Source organism: Saccostrea cucullata, unplaced genomic scaffold (assembly GCF_032062105.1).
Source record: "Saccostrea cucullata isolate Sc308-1 unplaced genomic scaffold, CSIRO_AGI_Scuc_v1 ctg329, whole genome shotgun sequence".
Classification (NCBI taxonomy): Eukaryota; Metazoa; Mollusca; class Bivalvia; order Ostreida; family Ostreidae; genus Saccostrea; species Saccostrea cuccullata.
In genome coordinates, this window is record NW_026931985.1 from 280,974 (window position 1) to 299,393 (window position 18,420).

General features: G+C 32.8%; 1 protein-coding gene across 2 annotated transcripts; it reads right to left on the reverse strand.

Moving 5' to 3' along the window:
- Positions 1–4,746: 4,746 nt before the first annotated feature.
- On the reverse strand, positions 4,747–15,915 carry LOC134234206 (5-hydroxytryptamine receptor 2A-like). 2 transcript variants are annotated; one of them, XM_062716263.1, is made up of 3 exons: positions 15,009–15,915; positions 13,931–14,413; positions 4,747–6,139 (listed from the first exon to the last, which is right to left on the reverse strand). In XM_062716263.1, exons 2-3 carry the CDS (start codon positions 14,295–14,297, stop codon positions 4,887–4,889), a joined length of 1,620 nt encoding a protein of 539 aa, XP_062572247.1. In that variant the 5' UTR covers positions 14,298–14,413; positions 15,009–15,915; the 3' UTR covers positions 4,747–4,886. The 2 variants fall into 2 exon arrangements, with proteins under 2 accessions (XP_062572247.1, XP_062572246.1); XM_062716262.1 differs by having other exon boundaries at positions 13,931–14,570.
- Between the last annotated feature and the right edge of the window lie 2,505 nt (positions 15,916–18,420).

Genomic DNA, 18,420 nt, shown 5'->3' on the forward strand with positions numbered 1-18,420 from the left:
CCAGACAATAAGTCAGAGATTTAAGACCCAAAACAATTTCCTCTCCATATTACTTCAACAGCTGAGGGCACTCCAAGATTAAGTCAGAATCTTGTTTTTCTATTTGCTCACTCAAGTGACTATTGTATCTAAAGCCAGCCTAGCTTAATTGTGTTCTTTTGCTTCATTTGCTTGTAATCATACTGAATTCATTTAGGCATGAAAGTTTTGCAGTCTTGACCAATTACTACATTTGATACTGCAGGTCAACCTTATTCAGAGTTAAAATTTCAATTTTATCAAATTTCATGAGATTTTCCTAAGAAACAATTATTTACGTATAACAAAGACCGAAAAAAAAAAGAATAATAATAATAGCTATAAATTTGTATATTTGATTTGTAAATTACGGATCAGTGTAAATTTTACAGCATCAATACCATATTGCAAATTCAGAGTGCTTATAGCCCAAAGTTTGCTTTCAGCTCACCAGTTACTGTACATCATATGGGAACAGAAAATTCAAAGAACAAAGCGCATTTTATCAGATTACTAATATACATTGAAAGATGAGATATTGCATCACCAAGTGCAGCAGGAATACTTTTTCACTGCAAAAAAAGATCTTTCGTCGATCTCTTTATCTATAGTTATTTGTAGAATTTTCTTGTTGTTTTTGTCTCTTTGGTATTGTTGGAAGCTAAATTGTGGTTATCTAAGTTCATTTCCTGATAATTATCTTAAATGATTGTGTACAAAATATGTAATTAGTCCTCTCTTTCACAACAAAAGGTCGGACTAATTTTCACTTTTTTTTCCGAAGGAGACAAAAGTTCATTCACATCCTTCTCACTACGGCATCGTGTTCCTGAATAATTCCAAGGAATACTGTTATTATTGTTTCATGTATATGACTTTGTTTTTTTTTTAGCGACCAGCAGGAAGTGTTTTTTTATTGAGAACAGAGATCAGTGTTGGGTAATGATAATCCCTTGCAAACGCAGTCAAAGTAAAAGGCTCCGATAAATGCGTAAATTTATCTCTTCTATAGTATGGCAGTCCTGTAGACTCTCTGGTGTTAGGGGTTTTGCCGTCACTTTCCTGGAAACATAAAACAACAACTAAAGAACTTGAGAGCATACAGTCTTTATTTGCTGTTTGTAATTGTTATGGTTTTATGCTCATTTAACTTGGGTTTCCTGGGTTTGTGAATTTTTTTTTATTGGATTTTTTTTGTACAACTCTATTTGACTTTTTGACCTTGTGTTTACCTATTGTGAGGCAGATAGTGTAATAAATAAAATGCAGTTAATGAATTTTTTTTTGAGAAAAGATTATTTAATCACATGGCTATCTCTCAGGCCAAAATATTGTACGGTATTTTGAGATAATTAATTAATAACTAAAGTCCATTACACTGATAAGATTAAGTGTATGGATTATGAAAAATGCTAATATCAATATAGCATTTTATCCCTCAAGTCTGTGTATCACTTAAGCTTCAATGATGATAAGGTCTCTTGCAATTATGAGGACAGAAAGGTCATTGATGTCTGTGCAGTATTTCAACTGCAATAATGTAGCCCTCTCCAATCTTTTTTTATCTGATATCCCCCCCTCCCCCTTTCCCCTTAAGAAGACATAGACTACATTATTGCAGCTAGACAGAAGTCTTTGTAATTATTAAGAAGAAAAATTTGATTATTCAAAGCTCAATTATAATAAAATTAAAATTTTTATTGTGGAATTTTTTTTCCTTCCAATTATTATGTGATGAATAGTTCATCTTTCATTGGCATCTTTTTTTTTTCTTTTGTAGGTAAGATTACTTACACAGAAAAAGTATCACAGAAAAATCTGTTTAGTCAGGTGATAGGTAAGAATTTTAGTAACAGGTAATTAGCCTTACAGGCATTTATATCTTGGAATATCATTCACCATCTTTTTTCACCATAAATAAAACACAGAAAAAATTCTTATTAATTGAATTTTTTCTAGCAATATAAATAGTTTTAATGTAAAAGTGTTATTTTTATGGTGGGTAAATATTTGTTAATCATGCAGGTGTAATTGAAAAAGATGTTTTATAAACAATAATTTTATTGGATAGAAGAAATTAAAAAGAAATCTTTTAAATAATGCAGCAAGGACATTCTTTTTTTAATTGGTCATATTTAAATTTGGTGCCTTCTCCCAGGATACTTTATAATTTTCATGAAATCAATTAGGCCAATAACAAAAAAAAATTTGTTTCTGGTAACATGCCAAAAATTATGATTAGTAGGTACTCAAAACTTTTTTCTCTTACTATTAATTTTGATAAAAATATACATAATATATGACATACAACATATTAATTATTCAGTAGGGACATTTTGAATTTTTAAAAGTTATTAAGTTCAGAAAGTTTTGTTTAAGGAAATGTTGGTAGATAAATGTGAACACTTTCCTCTAGTGCATTGCTTCCTTAGATAAGATGCATTTTTTTGTGCTATATTCCACACTTTGAAGTTTATGACTAACTTTTCACTTAGCATGGCAGTATATGTCAGGAGCGTCAAAATGGAACTTTTTGATTTCGAGACCTTTGATCCCCTGAAAAGTTTCCCATGATGCCAAACATGCAGTACAACAACAACAAAAAAAGCATATAAACTGCTTCCCTTCTTGTAATTGATTTCAACAGGTTCATTTTAGATTTAAAAGTCAAAGCTATCTTGTTTATTTTTGGTTGTATAGGAATAGCTCAGTGTTACGCGTTGGCGTGAAGGTGGTATATGTTTTCTCTCCAAGAGTTTAAAGTTGCAAATTTATCATTTTTTCTTCAGTCTACAGGGAAAGGAGATCTTTATTTGTTATCACATTGTTAATCATGATAAAAGTGAAAGCTTGAGGAATTTAGTAGCTTTAGTTATCTGTGAAGATGTCAGTTTGTCAGCGTTCACATGATATGAGACATCATTGTAAAGGGAGGTGGGCTTAATGACATCAAACATATTTATTTTCAAATACATGTACTTATGGAAGTGAATAGAAAATATTTTCATATTCTGTATGGAAAAAGGACTGAATATAAAGTGTTATAATATTTTGCGATTTGATTATTAAATTACCAATTGATGAGATGTCATATCTTATAAGTTTTAGATTAGTAGTATATAAAACTCAATTTTAAGCTTGAAAACAAAATTTCAACAAAAAATGGTGATTAGAAAAAGAGAGAAGACTATTTGCCCGTCATTCTGTATCTTTGAACACTTTTTAACATTGCATAAAAAGACGATTCTAAAAATGTTTGAAGTGGAATTGCTAATGTTATCAGATCTTCATCCCACTCTCAAAGCGATGGCTGATAAAAACGCTGGCAGGTTTTTTTTTTTCAGATTGTTTTCATTGACTTTTCTCTCAATTTACTCATTAAGTATTTTGTAGATTCAGTTGTTGGAAAATTACTGGAGATTATCAATTGATTGGTAGCATGCTGCAGTTTTCACTTCTGAATCAGCTCTTTAAGGATTTTTTTACGTTGTATTCGCAGGAAGAAAATATCCAAAGTTTGAATCTTTACGTACACATCCTTGACCTATAAAACTTGTAATTGAAGAGTTTGCATGTCTTGCCATTCAAAAAAGAATCATAATTTTATCAGCTGCATGTCTGAATCAGTGATATATAGAATGTAATAATTTTCTTTTTTATCGGAATCAGCTTGAAGATTGATATTTTACTGGATAAATGATATCGGAGATATGATATTGCAATTCTCGTATTAAATTATCTGTAGTACTCTTGAACAATATATATAAAATATAAAGATATATGTTTCAACACACCAAGACTGCATGCCCACATAATTCATGATTTATGAAACAATTTTCCTTTCAAGAGCAATTTCTTTTATGACAGGAACTTTTTTCATCTCCGAAGCATTTAAATAATAATTCAATAACAATTGCTGCCGTACTTCAGAAATAGATATTTAGGGAGGAAGTGTTCCCCTTTGATGCGGTCAGGTCATGCGGGCAGTAGGGATAGGGTGTACCCGTGTCATGTGTTTACGTAAAAACTGATGACGTGAAGATTTTTCTTTGTTCCACATTTTCCTTTGATGAAGAACTTTATGTTGGTTACTTCGTAGTTCAATCCTATGCTTTAAAGGGTCCCCAGATAAATCATTAGACCGTCGAATAGAACATGTTTAAACCTTATAAGTAATCAATTGGTTACTTATTTTTATCTCGGAATTTTGTAATAAATGTCGTGGGTACTGCAAATGAAAGACGTAATACCAAGGAGTGGCGGACTAGAATATAATATGAGGGTCAAAGCTAGCACCGTGAAACATGAAATGTCAAAGGGGTGCCCTTTTATGCAAAATATATATTGTCACGCAGATATTCCTCATAACTATAGATCAGTGACCTGCCTTTGTTGTCAAGTGGGAAGAAGTCTACGAAAATTAAAAACATTAACTTTTTATGGTAAATAAGAAACGCCCATAATGGTTTTGCTATACTTTAATGTTATAGCAATTTGATTACAATGAAACATGCAAAGTAAATATAATATCAAAATCGATGGAGTTTTAATTTTATCACAGCTTGAAATATCTTTAGTAAGTAATATCAAATTCACTGTTAAGTAGAGCCAAGGTCCATTTATTAATCAAGATCTTTACATTAAAAATTGAGACTAATTGAAAGGAATTTGAACCTTTGAAAGTCTGAATCTGAGATGCGTGGTCATTGTTTAAAAAAGAACAGAAAAATCTATGAAAATCTCACTTTAATTTATATGCAATATTTAAAACCTAAAGGTATATCCTTCTTCACATTTCCACTTGCAGCCATATTTTAATATTCCTCTTCACAGGTCAAGGTCATGACCTTGTGACCAGTGATGAAAAATTAACAAGGTGTTTCAAACTTATCAATGCTATTATTAGAATCGGAGCCATTGTGGTAAAGAGAACCGTTGCTAAGAATCCAGCTCCGCACTCTCTGTTTACGTTGGATACGGTCATAGCGACACAACAGAAGTTTCTTGAAGGTCATTTTGAAGGTCTTGTTGAACATGGTGTAAATGATGGGATTCAGTGTGCTTGAAATGAAGCCAAGCCAGTTAAAGGATGCATACAATGCAGGCTCGAAGCTACAGTCCTCGCACAAGGGGGTCATGATATTGAGAACAAAGAATGGCGCCCAGCACACCACGAATATAATAAACACAATTCCTATCACTTTAGAGGCTTTTTGCTCAGTATGAACATCGTCTAATTTTTTTATGTGAGCTTTTTTTAATAGCAAGATGTTGGTGGCCTTTAAGACCAGTTGGTGTTTTTTGACAAGTCCCCTAAGGTTGCTTGTGTGGCCGTTCGGTATAATTAGTCTCGATCTTGTCCACGGTTTTACTTTTTTGGACTTATCACCTGGGCTTTGGTCCAGATTTAAATGACAATTGGAGTCTGACATTTCTAATTCTTTCATGAGATTTGGGGGGGATTGGAGTTGCTGGTTATCTATTAATGGTGATGAGGCACCCATGCCTCGGGGACTAGACGTTTCTGAAATGTTCTCTACACTTGAATGCATGGACGATTTGGGGTTGGATTTGCGATTGATGATAGGTGTGTACAGTTGGTCCTCAGCCTCTTCTTGATTATGACTTCTGTTCCTTTTTCTGGCCTGAAATCGTACCCTGGTCCCGTGTTTCAATGGCTTCCGGCTCAACGATCTTCGAATGACAGGCTCGTCGTTTTCTTTTCCTTGAGCATGAAGCTTGTGTGATTGGCTTATCAAAGTATACAGTGTCAACCCGTAAGAAAAAACCATGATAAATAACGGAATGAAGAAAGCGCAAACAGATCCATAAATTTTAAAATTACCATTGGATAATGCACAGTGATGATTAGAGTACACATTGCTCTCGTTAATGAAACCTAGTATGGTAATGGGACTAGAAATGGCCAGAGAAATGACCCACACTATTGCTAGTTTGATGATGACCACAGATTTGGAGATGTTTCTGGATTTTAGAGGTGATTTGATTGCCATGTATCGGTCTAGTGATATGGTACAAAGATGAAGGATGGAAGCTGTACACATGAAGACGTCCGCAGTGACGTATAAATTACAGATGATTGGTCCAAAAAACCAGTACCCTGAAAAAGAGATAAAAAAATCATGAAATATATTAATGTTTTGCAAAATTGAATCAAACATTTTATTAAAATTAGAAATTTCAAGCAATTTTTTTAAAGAAATATAAATTCAGATTTAAGCTAGGAGACTTGAGAAAAGGTTTCTATTAAAACTGTATTTGAGTCCTGTTCTTAACAGTGATAGTTGTTCATTGTAATTAAAAAATTCATCATGTAAATACACATTAACATTTAAAATACTTGTATGAACTTCTAAACTTGTTTAAATGAGGATCAGAGTGAATGTGAGGGCACCCATAAGTCATTGCAAACAGGAAGTCAAAAACTGGAATAAATAATTCAATGAATGAAAATCACTTTTATAAGCACCAATTTGCCGTAAGCATGTTCACTCTAAGCGTATTTTTACTGTAGGAAGAAATGGTCAGGAGTTCAAAACTATAAAAGGACAAAAACAAACATGATAAGGATCAGAATTTACATTTATATTGGTGATGCCCAAGGTTTGCGATTTGTCAATACATATGAATGTGCTTTATCATTTAATTATTCCATGTTGTGAAAAAAGCAATCAAGGTTTTTCGTAAGTAATAAATTAATATTTCCAATTGATGATTGAATTGGAAATCATTTAATGACAACATTTTATTTGGCAAAAATTGTTTATATCCTATATGAAATATGTTTTATCAATAGAAACACATAGAAAGTAAATTTGTTTACAGAGTTTTTTAATCCTATAATGTCTTCTCTTGAATAACGTTTTCTATATAATTGATATTCAAGGCTATCAGGCTTTTATTTTTCCATTCACTTCTGGTGTTATTTGTCAATAAATAGTCGTGCCCCTATGGACCTTGATAGAAAAAAGAAAGATTACATATAATATGGGATAGTCCCCTTGTTTAGACCAAGGACCCATCGTTCCATTGTACGTCCAATTTTATTGCGGGAATCCTTGTTTCCTTCCATGGACAATAAACCTTGGTCTGAATTTTCGGAATTGCATTGAAAAGAGACCATTTGCATCATGGTTGGTAATTGATTACGCGATTATCTTGGTAGCTGGAGTTACGTTTATTATGGATTTTCAGTGTTATTTTGGAGGATAATTCTGGCTAAATGAGATTGATGATTAATACTAATTCTTTAAGACTGGTTCATAGTCTGTTGACTTTAAGGAGATCTGAGCTCTTAATTCGATCAAAAATCATATGACTTTTCATACAAACTGGTGATCTTAAAGACAATCTTACACAAATCAATTTTTCCACTAGAGTTAAATGATTTTGTTCTGAATGCAAAGTTAATTCTTGTCAAACTCTAGAAAAGCATTATGTAATAAAAATATTTAATTTACATATTTTCCAATGATTGTGAGCATGCACTATAATAGTCAATGACTTCAATAATGGAATTGGATTTTAGGGTAGATATATAAGAATATATCTGTAGCATTTCCTGTCTGTAATACGAGACACCTATAAAAGACATGCCTGGGTAGATACAAGAATATATCGGTAGCATTTTCTTCCTGTAATAAGACACTATGACAGTTATGGAAATGCGATACAGAGGAGGAGGCGTATATTATTATTTTTTCCCCGGTACATCATATTCAGCTATATGATAAAATATGGCAGAAGTAAGTCGTTAATCAGCGCAGACAAATGGATTTCTTCCTATCTTGATCATTTCTCATGTACTCTTGTCAGCTGTAGCATTGGTCACGCATAGAGAGGAGCAGGCTTTTTAATTCAGAGGTATTTTTCAGGGACTGGTTTGCAATGTCTGTAATATTCAGGTTTTTTATGATCGGATTCATCATATTATGATCAGTGAAATCATTTTTTTTTTATGTAAAATTTTTTGGATACAAAAGTCAAAGACCTTTGTGTAAGAAAAACAAATTTTACAGGAAACGAATCTCGACGGTACATGCATAATTAGCTTCCGCATGAATGAAAATTGAAAGATAGGACATGAAAAAAGAATAAGTATAAATTTTTACACTGAGTAACTTTTGGTGTGTAAACACACTTCAAGACTCGTAAAATGCATGGGTAGTGCCACTTCCATTCACCTTAGATAAACGAATTGACCAACAAATGAACCATTAGAAAACAAAAAAGTCAAATCAGTTAATGCTTCCTGCCAGATTGTACGACTTAAGGATGTTTTGGACAATTGAGTGTCTATTTAGCATGTATAGATTGTGTGCAAATCTCAGCTGTGCATTTCTTGAATTAATCATTTCGAAAATTGTAAAAATTGGCTTTCTCATAAAATATAACATGAAATCTGAAAAGAGGGTTTCCACTGGATGGTAAATATGGATTTGAATTCCCAAATTGTTCTTGTCATAGAGTTAAAATGTTCTCAAAAAAGACAATTTTTTTGGGGGGGGGATCAAATTAAAATTTTTTGTGGTATTATGTACACCAAAAGTGAAATTTAGACTTACACCTGATGGAATCAATGGTGATGGTATATATAATGTTTTATGTTAGTCTGTACCTAGTGACTATTTATCAGGATTAGTGGAGTAAATATTTGACCCAGACCAGTGTTTTTTCTGCTTTAGCATATTGAACCAGGCCCACATTTTTGTATTTCTTAGAACTATCAGGTTTAATAGGGCACAATATCATAAACAAGAAACACTGACATTGGCAACAGAAATTCAAACATTCCAGCTGTCATGTTTTCACCACAGGCCAATATTCTGACCAATGTTGAAAAAATATTTTCATGTACACCATTTTTTTTTCTTCTCCCTGTTCCACTGGGCTAATGATGCTTTAGAGGTGTTAATATGATATAGCTAAATAAGAAATGGCAAGAAAAAAATTCAGTGAAGCACAGACGAATCCTAATTAAATCTTTATCTGTTGCAAAGTAAATCAAGTTTCCTATACGAAAATTCCAGTCTATAGCTATCTGCCTTGGATGTGAGGTGTGAGATATTTTCTAATTAACCACATTCCCTGCATAAAGGGCAGGTGAAAATTAAAATGAGGAGGCAGTGAGTGTATCACACTGCTAAAAGTAGAATGAAAACTTAGGGAAAGCTGAGAGAGAGAGAGAACTTGTGGCTCTGTATTAAGTTTGGGGGAAATTTCCATTCAGATTACAACTTTTAAGCCGTGGTGATTTAAGTTGCTGCCAAAAAATGTGATATTAGAAATCTCATAAATCCTTCTCATTTGTTTCAACAAGTTTCTAAGCCATTACATCTAGTGATAATTAATCTAACTAAAGAGAAAAACACAATCTGCTATTTAAGTGATCAACTAACTCACATGAGCTCATGCTCTGCAAAACTTTTTAAAGAAGGGTCTTATATACAGCAGTCAAAATCTTTTTTCTTTCAAACTCAATGAGACAAAGAAAAAAACTTAACAATATTTTTAGGTTTGAAATATTGATTGGTTGAATGATTGTATGTTGTTTAACGTCCCTCTTGAGAATTTTTCACTTGTTTGGAGACGCCACCACTTGCCGGTGGAGAGCTGCAAGTTTTGTCCTATACTTGGCACTCAGGGCCATTGAGCAGTGAGGGATCTTTTTTGTGATAGCACCTACTGCAACAGGGGACCTTGTTTTCTCATACGAAGGACCAGTCTCCAGTCTCTCCACGTCCCACAGTGGGATTGGAACCCGGGATGTGAGGATCGTCTCCTTACTTCAGACTCTAGAGCAGACACTCTAACCCAAGTGCGCCATGAGGGCGACAACTGTATATATGAATTTTCATTCATTTCAATGGAGACTTCAATATTATTAAAATATTGTTCTTACTATGAGCTCTTACTATGTTCCCCTTTGCTCCCAGTGCATTTATTATTATTTTCTTCATAAAACTATTCCTTTGATTCATAAATAAATCTGTTCAGAATTAGAAAGTCTATCAGCTTCATAGTTTTATGATATAGATATATACCAGAAAATCTGCAGGAATGGTGTTACCTAATTGCAGAAATCATGTTAATTCCTAGTCATCTTACACATGATAAGAATTTGTCTTTGCTGTTCTGATTACTAATCTGAAGAATTTATGACTGAATGCTAAAATATTGTAAGGACTATGTGGATTTGTTTGGTATCTGCGTAGTTTGTTTCCGGTGCCACAGACGTAGGGTTACTTTAATCCTTATTTTACATTTAGCTGATAGAAAGTGAAAGAAGGTAAAAATTGCAGATTAGTTCCAAATTAAAAAAAAAAGAAAGGGGGGAGGGGGTTAAGGGCCTGGGGGACATAATAATAATTGCACAATATCTAACAATAGAAAATTAATTTCTTAATCTTAATATGCATATTTTTGGTCATAAAAGTGAGAGTTAGCCCCCCTGGGTCTACAAGTCTGCCAGTGCAATAAGGTGTTACTGCCCTAAATATGTTCTCCAATTTGATTAACTTTTCTTCAAGGAAAATAATGGCAGTTCGAGGTCACTTTGTTCAAATAGGCCTGCAATATAATTAGAGTAATTGATCATTATATATTATACAGTCCTGTTCATCTTGTATAGTAACTAACAAACCTATGGACTATAAATATGATCATAAACTCTGTCCTAAACCTTTGTCAAGGTAGTCGGCACGACCAATTAGGTACAAAACTCTATTAATCACTCTGTAGTTGCATTCTCATCTTGTGCTGAATCTCTGGAAAAATTATTTCAAAGCATTTATATCATCAATAACAGGCATATCGTTTAGAACCCTTAGAGTTGACTTCAAAGAGACGGGAAAAACGATTTCACCTCATTGTATCCTGCTGAGCATCGGCAATAAAGGAACTCAATTTAGACTTATCTCCCTTTATAAATCGCTCAGTCACCTTTCTCTGATTTTTAATCAAATTTCAACAAGGTCATACGCAGTTATTTAGGAAGTTGAAATGAACGGAGTGCATTTAGTCCTGGTGTATGAAGTGTGTACTCCTTGTAGATGGCGCTGAGACTTTGATCCTTCGAACCCTTTTAAATTAGATTAACTCGGTATAAATAAGGTCTTGGTCGGTGTCATGGTAGGGGTGAATGCTCATCAAAATGACTGATTTTTTTTTTCCCAGCTGAATTATTGCAATATAGAGGGAGAAATTCCATATTTATAAGCACCTTCTGCAGACTATATTAAACAGCAACAATTAATGAAAGGTTAACAGAGGCCAGAGCAATTCCTGGAAGAACAAAGGAACCGTAGAGAGAGATTGGAATTGACCAGCTTCTGCGATAATTTTTTTCCCTTCTTTCATGCTTGCATGAAAGATGAGTAGAGATATTAAAGAGGGAATAGGCTGGCTTTGCTTAGTATGAAAGCAAGGAATTTTTTGTATTAAGAAATATTACCCTGATGTCAGACAATTTCCCCTTTGGATGAGTTTTTTGGAAGGCATGCATTTTCAGGCTTTTGAAAGCTCCGAATTGTTTTCAGATTGTTGATATATTCAATGCTGGACGTTTGTCGAGGGTTAATTATTTAGGGATACTCGTGGGGGGAATTGTACACAGATATCAGAAATCAGATTTTTCTGATATCTTGATGAAAAACAAAATAGGGTATTTTATCGCAGCTGACATTTCTAACACATGATCTTGTAGCTAAAGTTGCATGTACTTGTATTGATGTATAGGGTTTTTCAATCTGTTCTATAAAAGATAAGTGGCATCGAAAAGTGTGAGAAAAAAATTAGTGTGCTTTAGATGAGAAAATTTCTTTTAATTTGTAATCACCCTATGTGTCTGTACTTGAGAGGGGATGATTTAGATGAAGAAAGATTATTTGCACACGACATATTTATCACCAGGGGGAATACATGCATCTACAGAAAATGAAATGCTATTTTCAAGAAGCAAATTACTTTCCTGCAAATCTTTATTGCTTTTATGTGATTTAGAAGTGGCAGCATTATAGTCTGAGCATCCATGGGATGATGCTGCATTCAATTATTTACAATTACTGGTTTATCTTTTTAGTGATTTAACATTTAATGTTGATGTTAATTAAAGCGAAATTGGATGACACTTTATCTTACACAATTAGTACATGTATTCTCTTGCCCATTTCAATATTAAGATAATTTTTTTGCACACAAGATATCGGTGTTATTTAAGTAGACCATCAATTACACCCAATAATTATTGGGGAGGAATGTATTTGCAATGATTGTTCCCTTTTTTATCTCATAATTAGAGCCAAATTTATGCATAAAAAATTGTAAAATATCATGCACAGTGCATAATTATCAATCTAGGGAGAAAAATGCTAGGATGAAAAAAGAAAAATCATTTCAGAGAATGGGACATCAAGTTGAGAATAATTTGTTAAGAAACATTCATTTTTTGTGCAAATTTTCATCAGAACTCACTCAACTCAGTTAAGTTTAGAATGAATTAATTGCTGATTTTGATATTTATTTAGGAAATTTGAGCATTACTGTGCATATTATTTAGCCCATGATAAGCCATCATTTTGGAAAAAATACATGCAAGTTTTAAGGAAACGGAATAAGTTTACTATGTAGGTCTGGTACCTCATCTTATTTAAATATTATTTGACACAGTTTCTACTAGCTATTAGCTTTTCTGATTATAAGCATACAGCTAAAGTCCAGCCCTTCACGAATCTGATAACTTCCTGGATTTGATGTTGTCTCAGGTGCATCATTGTAAATTAATTAACAGAGAACATTTCAGTAAATGTAAAGATTTGAGTTATATGAAATCCAGAGAAAGCAGTTACTATCTCTCATTTTGGTAGCTCAGCCCGTTTTCTGCGATCTAAGAGAGGGAGGCTGGATATTCAGTATATCAAATAGTTCTTACTAGGCCGATGCCTTGCATTTACTTTTGAAGACTTTAATTACAGAAAAAAAATGTAATTCCAAGTAGTAGCCTAGCGCTTTTATAGAAAATTGAATTTATTACACTTATTTTTTATTTGAATGTTAGAAATTAATTTTGCATTGGGTTTTTATGCACATTTTATTTCTTATTCAGTTTTAGGAAAAGGAGAAAAGAAATATATTTCATAGTTTTGTGTGTCATTCTGCTTGAAATTGATTCTAATTTTTGCTCTCTTTCATTTCAGTTTTTCTCTCTCTCCTCAGACATTCTGATTTACAGATTCTCTCTCTCTCTCTCTCTCTCTCTCTCTCTCTCTCTCTCTCTCTCTCTCTCTCTCTCTCTCTCTCTCTCTCTCTCTCTCTCTCTCTCTCTCTCTCTCAGGAATTAAGAATAATTAACAAATCTCTCTCTCTTCCTCTCTCTCTCTCTCTCCGAGACAATTTTGACACTTTCTGCGATTCCACCAGGAATGTGCATTATGCAAATTCTGCAAACAACCTTTCACATTAGGGGGTTCTGCTATCACTTTCACCGAAAGATTAGTACGGGTCTGCTCTCTGTTAAGCCTTTACAGTGGCAGACACTGGCCGTATAGTGAGGGAAGCCAATGTTAATGAAAGAAAAACAATAGCGAAAAACCCCTGCAGTTTCTTTATCTCCTTTTAACAAGTTGCTCTAGTTCAAAGCTGCATGCTGCAGAGTTGATTAAGCTAATTTTCATTTCTATTTTAAAGCACCCCCTGACAATTAGTAATTGGTATTTTTTTTTTTTCAGAAAACGGAAGTATCTAGTTCAAGATTTCTAAAATTGCCCTCAGAGAGGGTAGCATAACTTACAATCCTGTTTATGGTAAATTGTTTGCTTGTAATTAATTGATTATTATTCTCCATGGGACGTTGCTCTTTGATTTTATTTAAGTTTGCCATCATACCTGCCCTTACCTGTAAAATCATTTACTACTGTGAATGGCATCACAATGATACAGACAGATAGGTCCGTAATGGCCAGGGATAGAAGGAAGTAATTGGTCACCGTTTGTAAACGTTTCTCCATAGAAATGGCCATGCACACTAAAATATTCCCTCCCACTCCGAAAAAAATCAGGGGGGTCAGGAGTAGAATGGGCCAGTTGTACCCCCTCTGATCATCTTCAATGGAGAGAATACTGGTACAGTTGTCCGTGTCATTGAATTCTCCCGCATCAAATTGGCATCCGTGGATCCTACGATTAAAACTGGTGTTTTCCAGCACAAACATTCCGTGGGTAAATGTGATGTTGTCATATGCTGGTACATTCCCAATCGGCATTTAAAAAAAATTTGCTCCTCTTTTGAGTTTCAAATGATTTTTTTTTCAATTCAGATTAATTGATGAACAACAGATTTTCATTTTTTCCCCATTGGTGAAAGCACACTCCATATGAGCTGAAATAAAAGAAGATCCTTGGTGAATTTTCTGTGTAAAAATTCCCAATTTTCAATGTTGTCCAGTTTCAGTACAAAAAATTCCACTTCTCCTACAAATCAATTTTCCTCACTTGAAAGAATTACTTTTGCTTCCGACTTTTATAACTTTTTTTCCCTGCGGAGAAAAAAATGAATATGTATGAACTAATAAACCAAAAAGCAACATTTTTGAGGCAAAAAGAAGTTACATGTATTTGACATATGCAACATATATTGATCAAAAGTCATTTTCCCCATTGAAGTGATAGATTTATTTAAATTAATCATGTTTTACATTAATAACATATTTCATTTCTTTTTTTTATTTTCAAGAAAGATATTGTTTTCTCCCCAAAAGCAATATGTCTTTCTATATTCTTGAGGAATCAGAAAAGAATGAACTTTAAAATTATCTAAAAACCTTTATTCCCAAAATATTTGATCCCATTCCTTTAAGGAGACAAAAAAAGGTAATAATAACTTTAAATTTTAAGTTAAAATTAAGTTATATGTTAGGCTCATTGAGATAAATATTTTAACTTTAAATCAGATAAAGTTTGCACAATTAAATTACCTGATCTATGAAGACACTATGAGAGTTGAGGAGTTATTTTCATTTGAAGTCCATGAATCACATTCAGTAGTAAATTGGTCCTCTCTCCCCAGTAGCACAACACAGAGTAGCAATCTATTCCATCAATGCAGTCCTCATACCTGTGTCTGCAGTCAATTGTTTATCTGACTGGTCCAATACAGAGAGGAAACAAATAGAATGAGGGCCGATACCGTTATCCTTTCAGCTTCTCTTCTATGAAGATTAATGCTGATGTTAATCTCTGGATTAAAAGATTAGCTCAACAGGAGGGCACACACTTGAAAAAAATTTTGGCTCATCAATTGATGGCTAATTTTGGCACCTTTGTAGTTTTTATAAGAGTAGGAACTCTGCATGTCATCTTGATTGATATTATTAAATAAAAAAATTTATATATTCAGAATCTTTATTTTAACTGTTCTTCTGATTTTCATAAATACAGGATGTCATGGAAAAACAGTGATGATTCATTATAGCAAATATCCAAAGCCTGAGAAAATCACTAATGCACAAAACACATATAAATTTTAGGAAATAAAGTCCATATACTTTTAAGAATTCCAGTTTGAACCACCAAGTTACTTTCTCTTCTGTAAATCAGAGAAGAAAAAGAGAATTTTTCCTTTTTATCTATCGAACTAAGATCGGAGGCACCTATTGGCCATCAGTTATTCTGATAGAGTGTGGATTTCCATCCTAGAACACCTGATTTCAAAAATACCACTTATCCAAGACGTTCCTTTGAATTAGGATCTGAGAACAGTTGATAAAAGTTCAGTTTCGGCTTCTAGAAGGAGAGTCTGCCTGCCTCAATACTGTCTCTGTGTAAACTCCTCAGATAGGTGATAGTGTTAACGCATGCTGCCTCCAAACTATTATATATCTCCAGTGTTACAAAATAATTTATTCATCAATAATGATATTTGGGTCTGATGATGATAATACATGTATATTATACCTGAATAATTGCACGTCCTTGGATGCAAGAGTATTGGGTGTGGAATTTTTTTTTTCTCATAGTTATGATATTTTGGATCCATTGACAAGTTTTGCACTGTATGCACTCTCTGATGCATTTTTTTCCCTGTTCATGTGTGCCGAATTTGACAGATTCTATTGCAATGTCTTTAAATGAATTGTATGTTAATTTTTTTTGTTAATAAATAATACAAATCAGCTTGATAATTCAAATACCAATTCAATTTTGCAGGGGAAAATTTTTTATAAAAACCAACACTCGGTATAAGAAAAATTAGTTGTATGATAATATTATCATTAGTAAACACTTTACAAAATATAAGGTAATTAATCATTGGTGATTTTTGCTCGTGTATTATCTCAAACTGATCGAAAATTTCCGGTGTTTGAAAACCTACTGTATATCTTGTGTCATTATTAATGATTAAAAGTCATTTGTTAAAGTACAGTTGAAGATTCTATCAAGAGTTTATCAATATTAATTCTGAGCTTTTGACAGTTTCAAAATCTTGAAACTATATAATCAGATAAAATGTATTCAGTCATTTCAGTTTTTATTCCAAATTAATTTTTTTTTTGGAGTGGAAAAAGTTTTGAGGGCATTGACATTGCTTAAATGCATCCATCATTTACATATTCATATTACTGTTTGACATAATAATCTACCTCTAATTCATAACATGTGCAAAAAGATATGTAAACAATTAATTGTTACATCTGCATGAGTAATATTAATTTTGTCATAGATAAATTAAAGAGTAGCAAAAAAATAATTCAAATGTATGAATTATTGAATGAAACTTTCCATTAACCCATCCCATGTTCATTTCAGAAAAAAAAAAAAAAACCCCGATATATCATGAAATAAAATGTGACTAGTAAGATATATTACTATTATTATATTACTATGGTACATACAATACGTATATACAGTTTAACCTTGATATGTTGAACTTGACAACGGAGACAGGAAAATTAAGAGCTTTGGGATATCCAGGGATTAGAGATACTACCTTAGAGGTAATAAAAGTGGTTGAGTTTATAATCCAACTCACTTTGAAATATCCATGTCATTCAAGATTATCAATATTTGAGATTCCCAATTTCAACTTGATCGCTATATATTTTTTTATATGTAATTGAACTAAATACTATCTTGAACACTTATACAGTAAAACTTTGTTATAACGAAGTCATTGGGACCTGTGAAATCACTTCTCTATATCCGTAATTTGTTGAAGCCATGTTAGGAATTCATTAAATTTATATAGCTGGGAATCCAAGATCACTTCGCTATATCAGTGAATTTGAAAGATTAAACAAATAAATGAATAATTTTGGACTGTATCTCGGTAAATACTGATATGGAATCAACAAAAAATGATATACTGGGATAAAATCGCATGTTTGTGGATTTCGTGTTTCAACATTATCCACGAATTTACAACCCCACGAACATTTATTTCATAAATGCATTCATTTATTGAATCTTCTGTATATATGCGTTACCCACGAAAATACGTCCCCACGAACCAACAAAATTTTTCTTACCCACGAACATTGACTCCCACGAATTAAAATGATTCCACAGTACCATAGATATGTCAAAGTGATTTGGAAGATTCAACCACTAACTCTGTTTAGTATACATGTATTACCCTTCATATCTTGAATACTCAGACACATTTTTCATCTTTTTACTAAGTTCCAGTTAATAAGGTTTGACAGTATCATAATACATGTTAAACAAGCTCTATGTATTGATAAAAAAAAAAAACCACTAAAATGTCTTGGTGAGTGATCAATTCAACTTTTATATCTTCATAGAAATATGAGATCAACTGTGCCATAATTGATGAAATTTTGGTTGCAGTCCTTGAATTCCATGAAGTGTTTTCTTTAATCATGTTTTAACTGCATGTATTCTGGTATAATGAATCAAGCCATGCAAAGTAAGAGGATTGAAACAGTTTGATATAACATGTTCAAAGTTCAACAAAAATGTTCCAAGTGACATTCATGTACAATACAAATTAACTGCTATTCAGGGTCCAAGGATATCCCAGCTGTGCTACCAGTGTATTTTTAACCTAGCTGGACGAAGAACTTGAATGAGCATGTTGCGGAAATGTTACATCAATACATGAATCTGTATTTCTATACTTGTCATTTTCATCGTGAATTGAATAAGATAAATGGTGGAAAAGCTGCTAGCTTTAAACAATGCTGGATTGTATTGTTCAAATCATAGCATGTATCATTTATGTGAACTTTTTTTTTTACTTTTGTTCATGTAAACTGTAACTTAAATGATGTTTTTTTTTTATTGCTGCAATAATTTGTTCTATTTTGTTTTAATTCCTAAAGATGATGTCTGACATTAACTTTTATTTGAAAGGATATAATTTTTTCG

What these genes read in the sequence shown, in the direction of transcription:
- LOC134234206 (XM_062716263.1), bottom strand. Translation starts at nt 14,297, where the DNA reads ATGCCGATTGGGAATGTACCAGCATATGACAACATCACATTTACCCAC. An exon ending in AGTAGTAAATGATTTTACAG is followed by an intron (nt 6,140 to 13,930) that starts GTAAGGGCAGGT and finishes TCTCTTTTTCAG; the next exon opens with GGTACTGGTTTTTTGGACCA.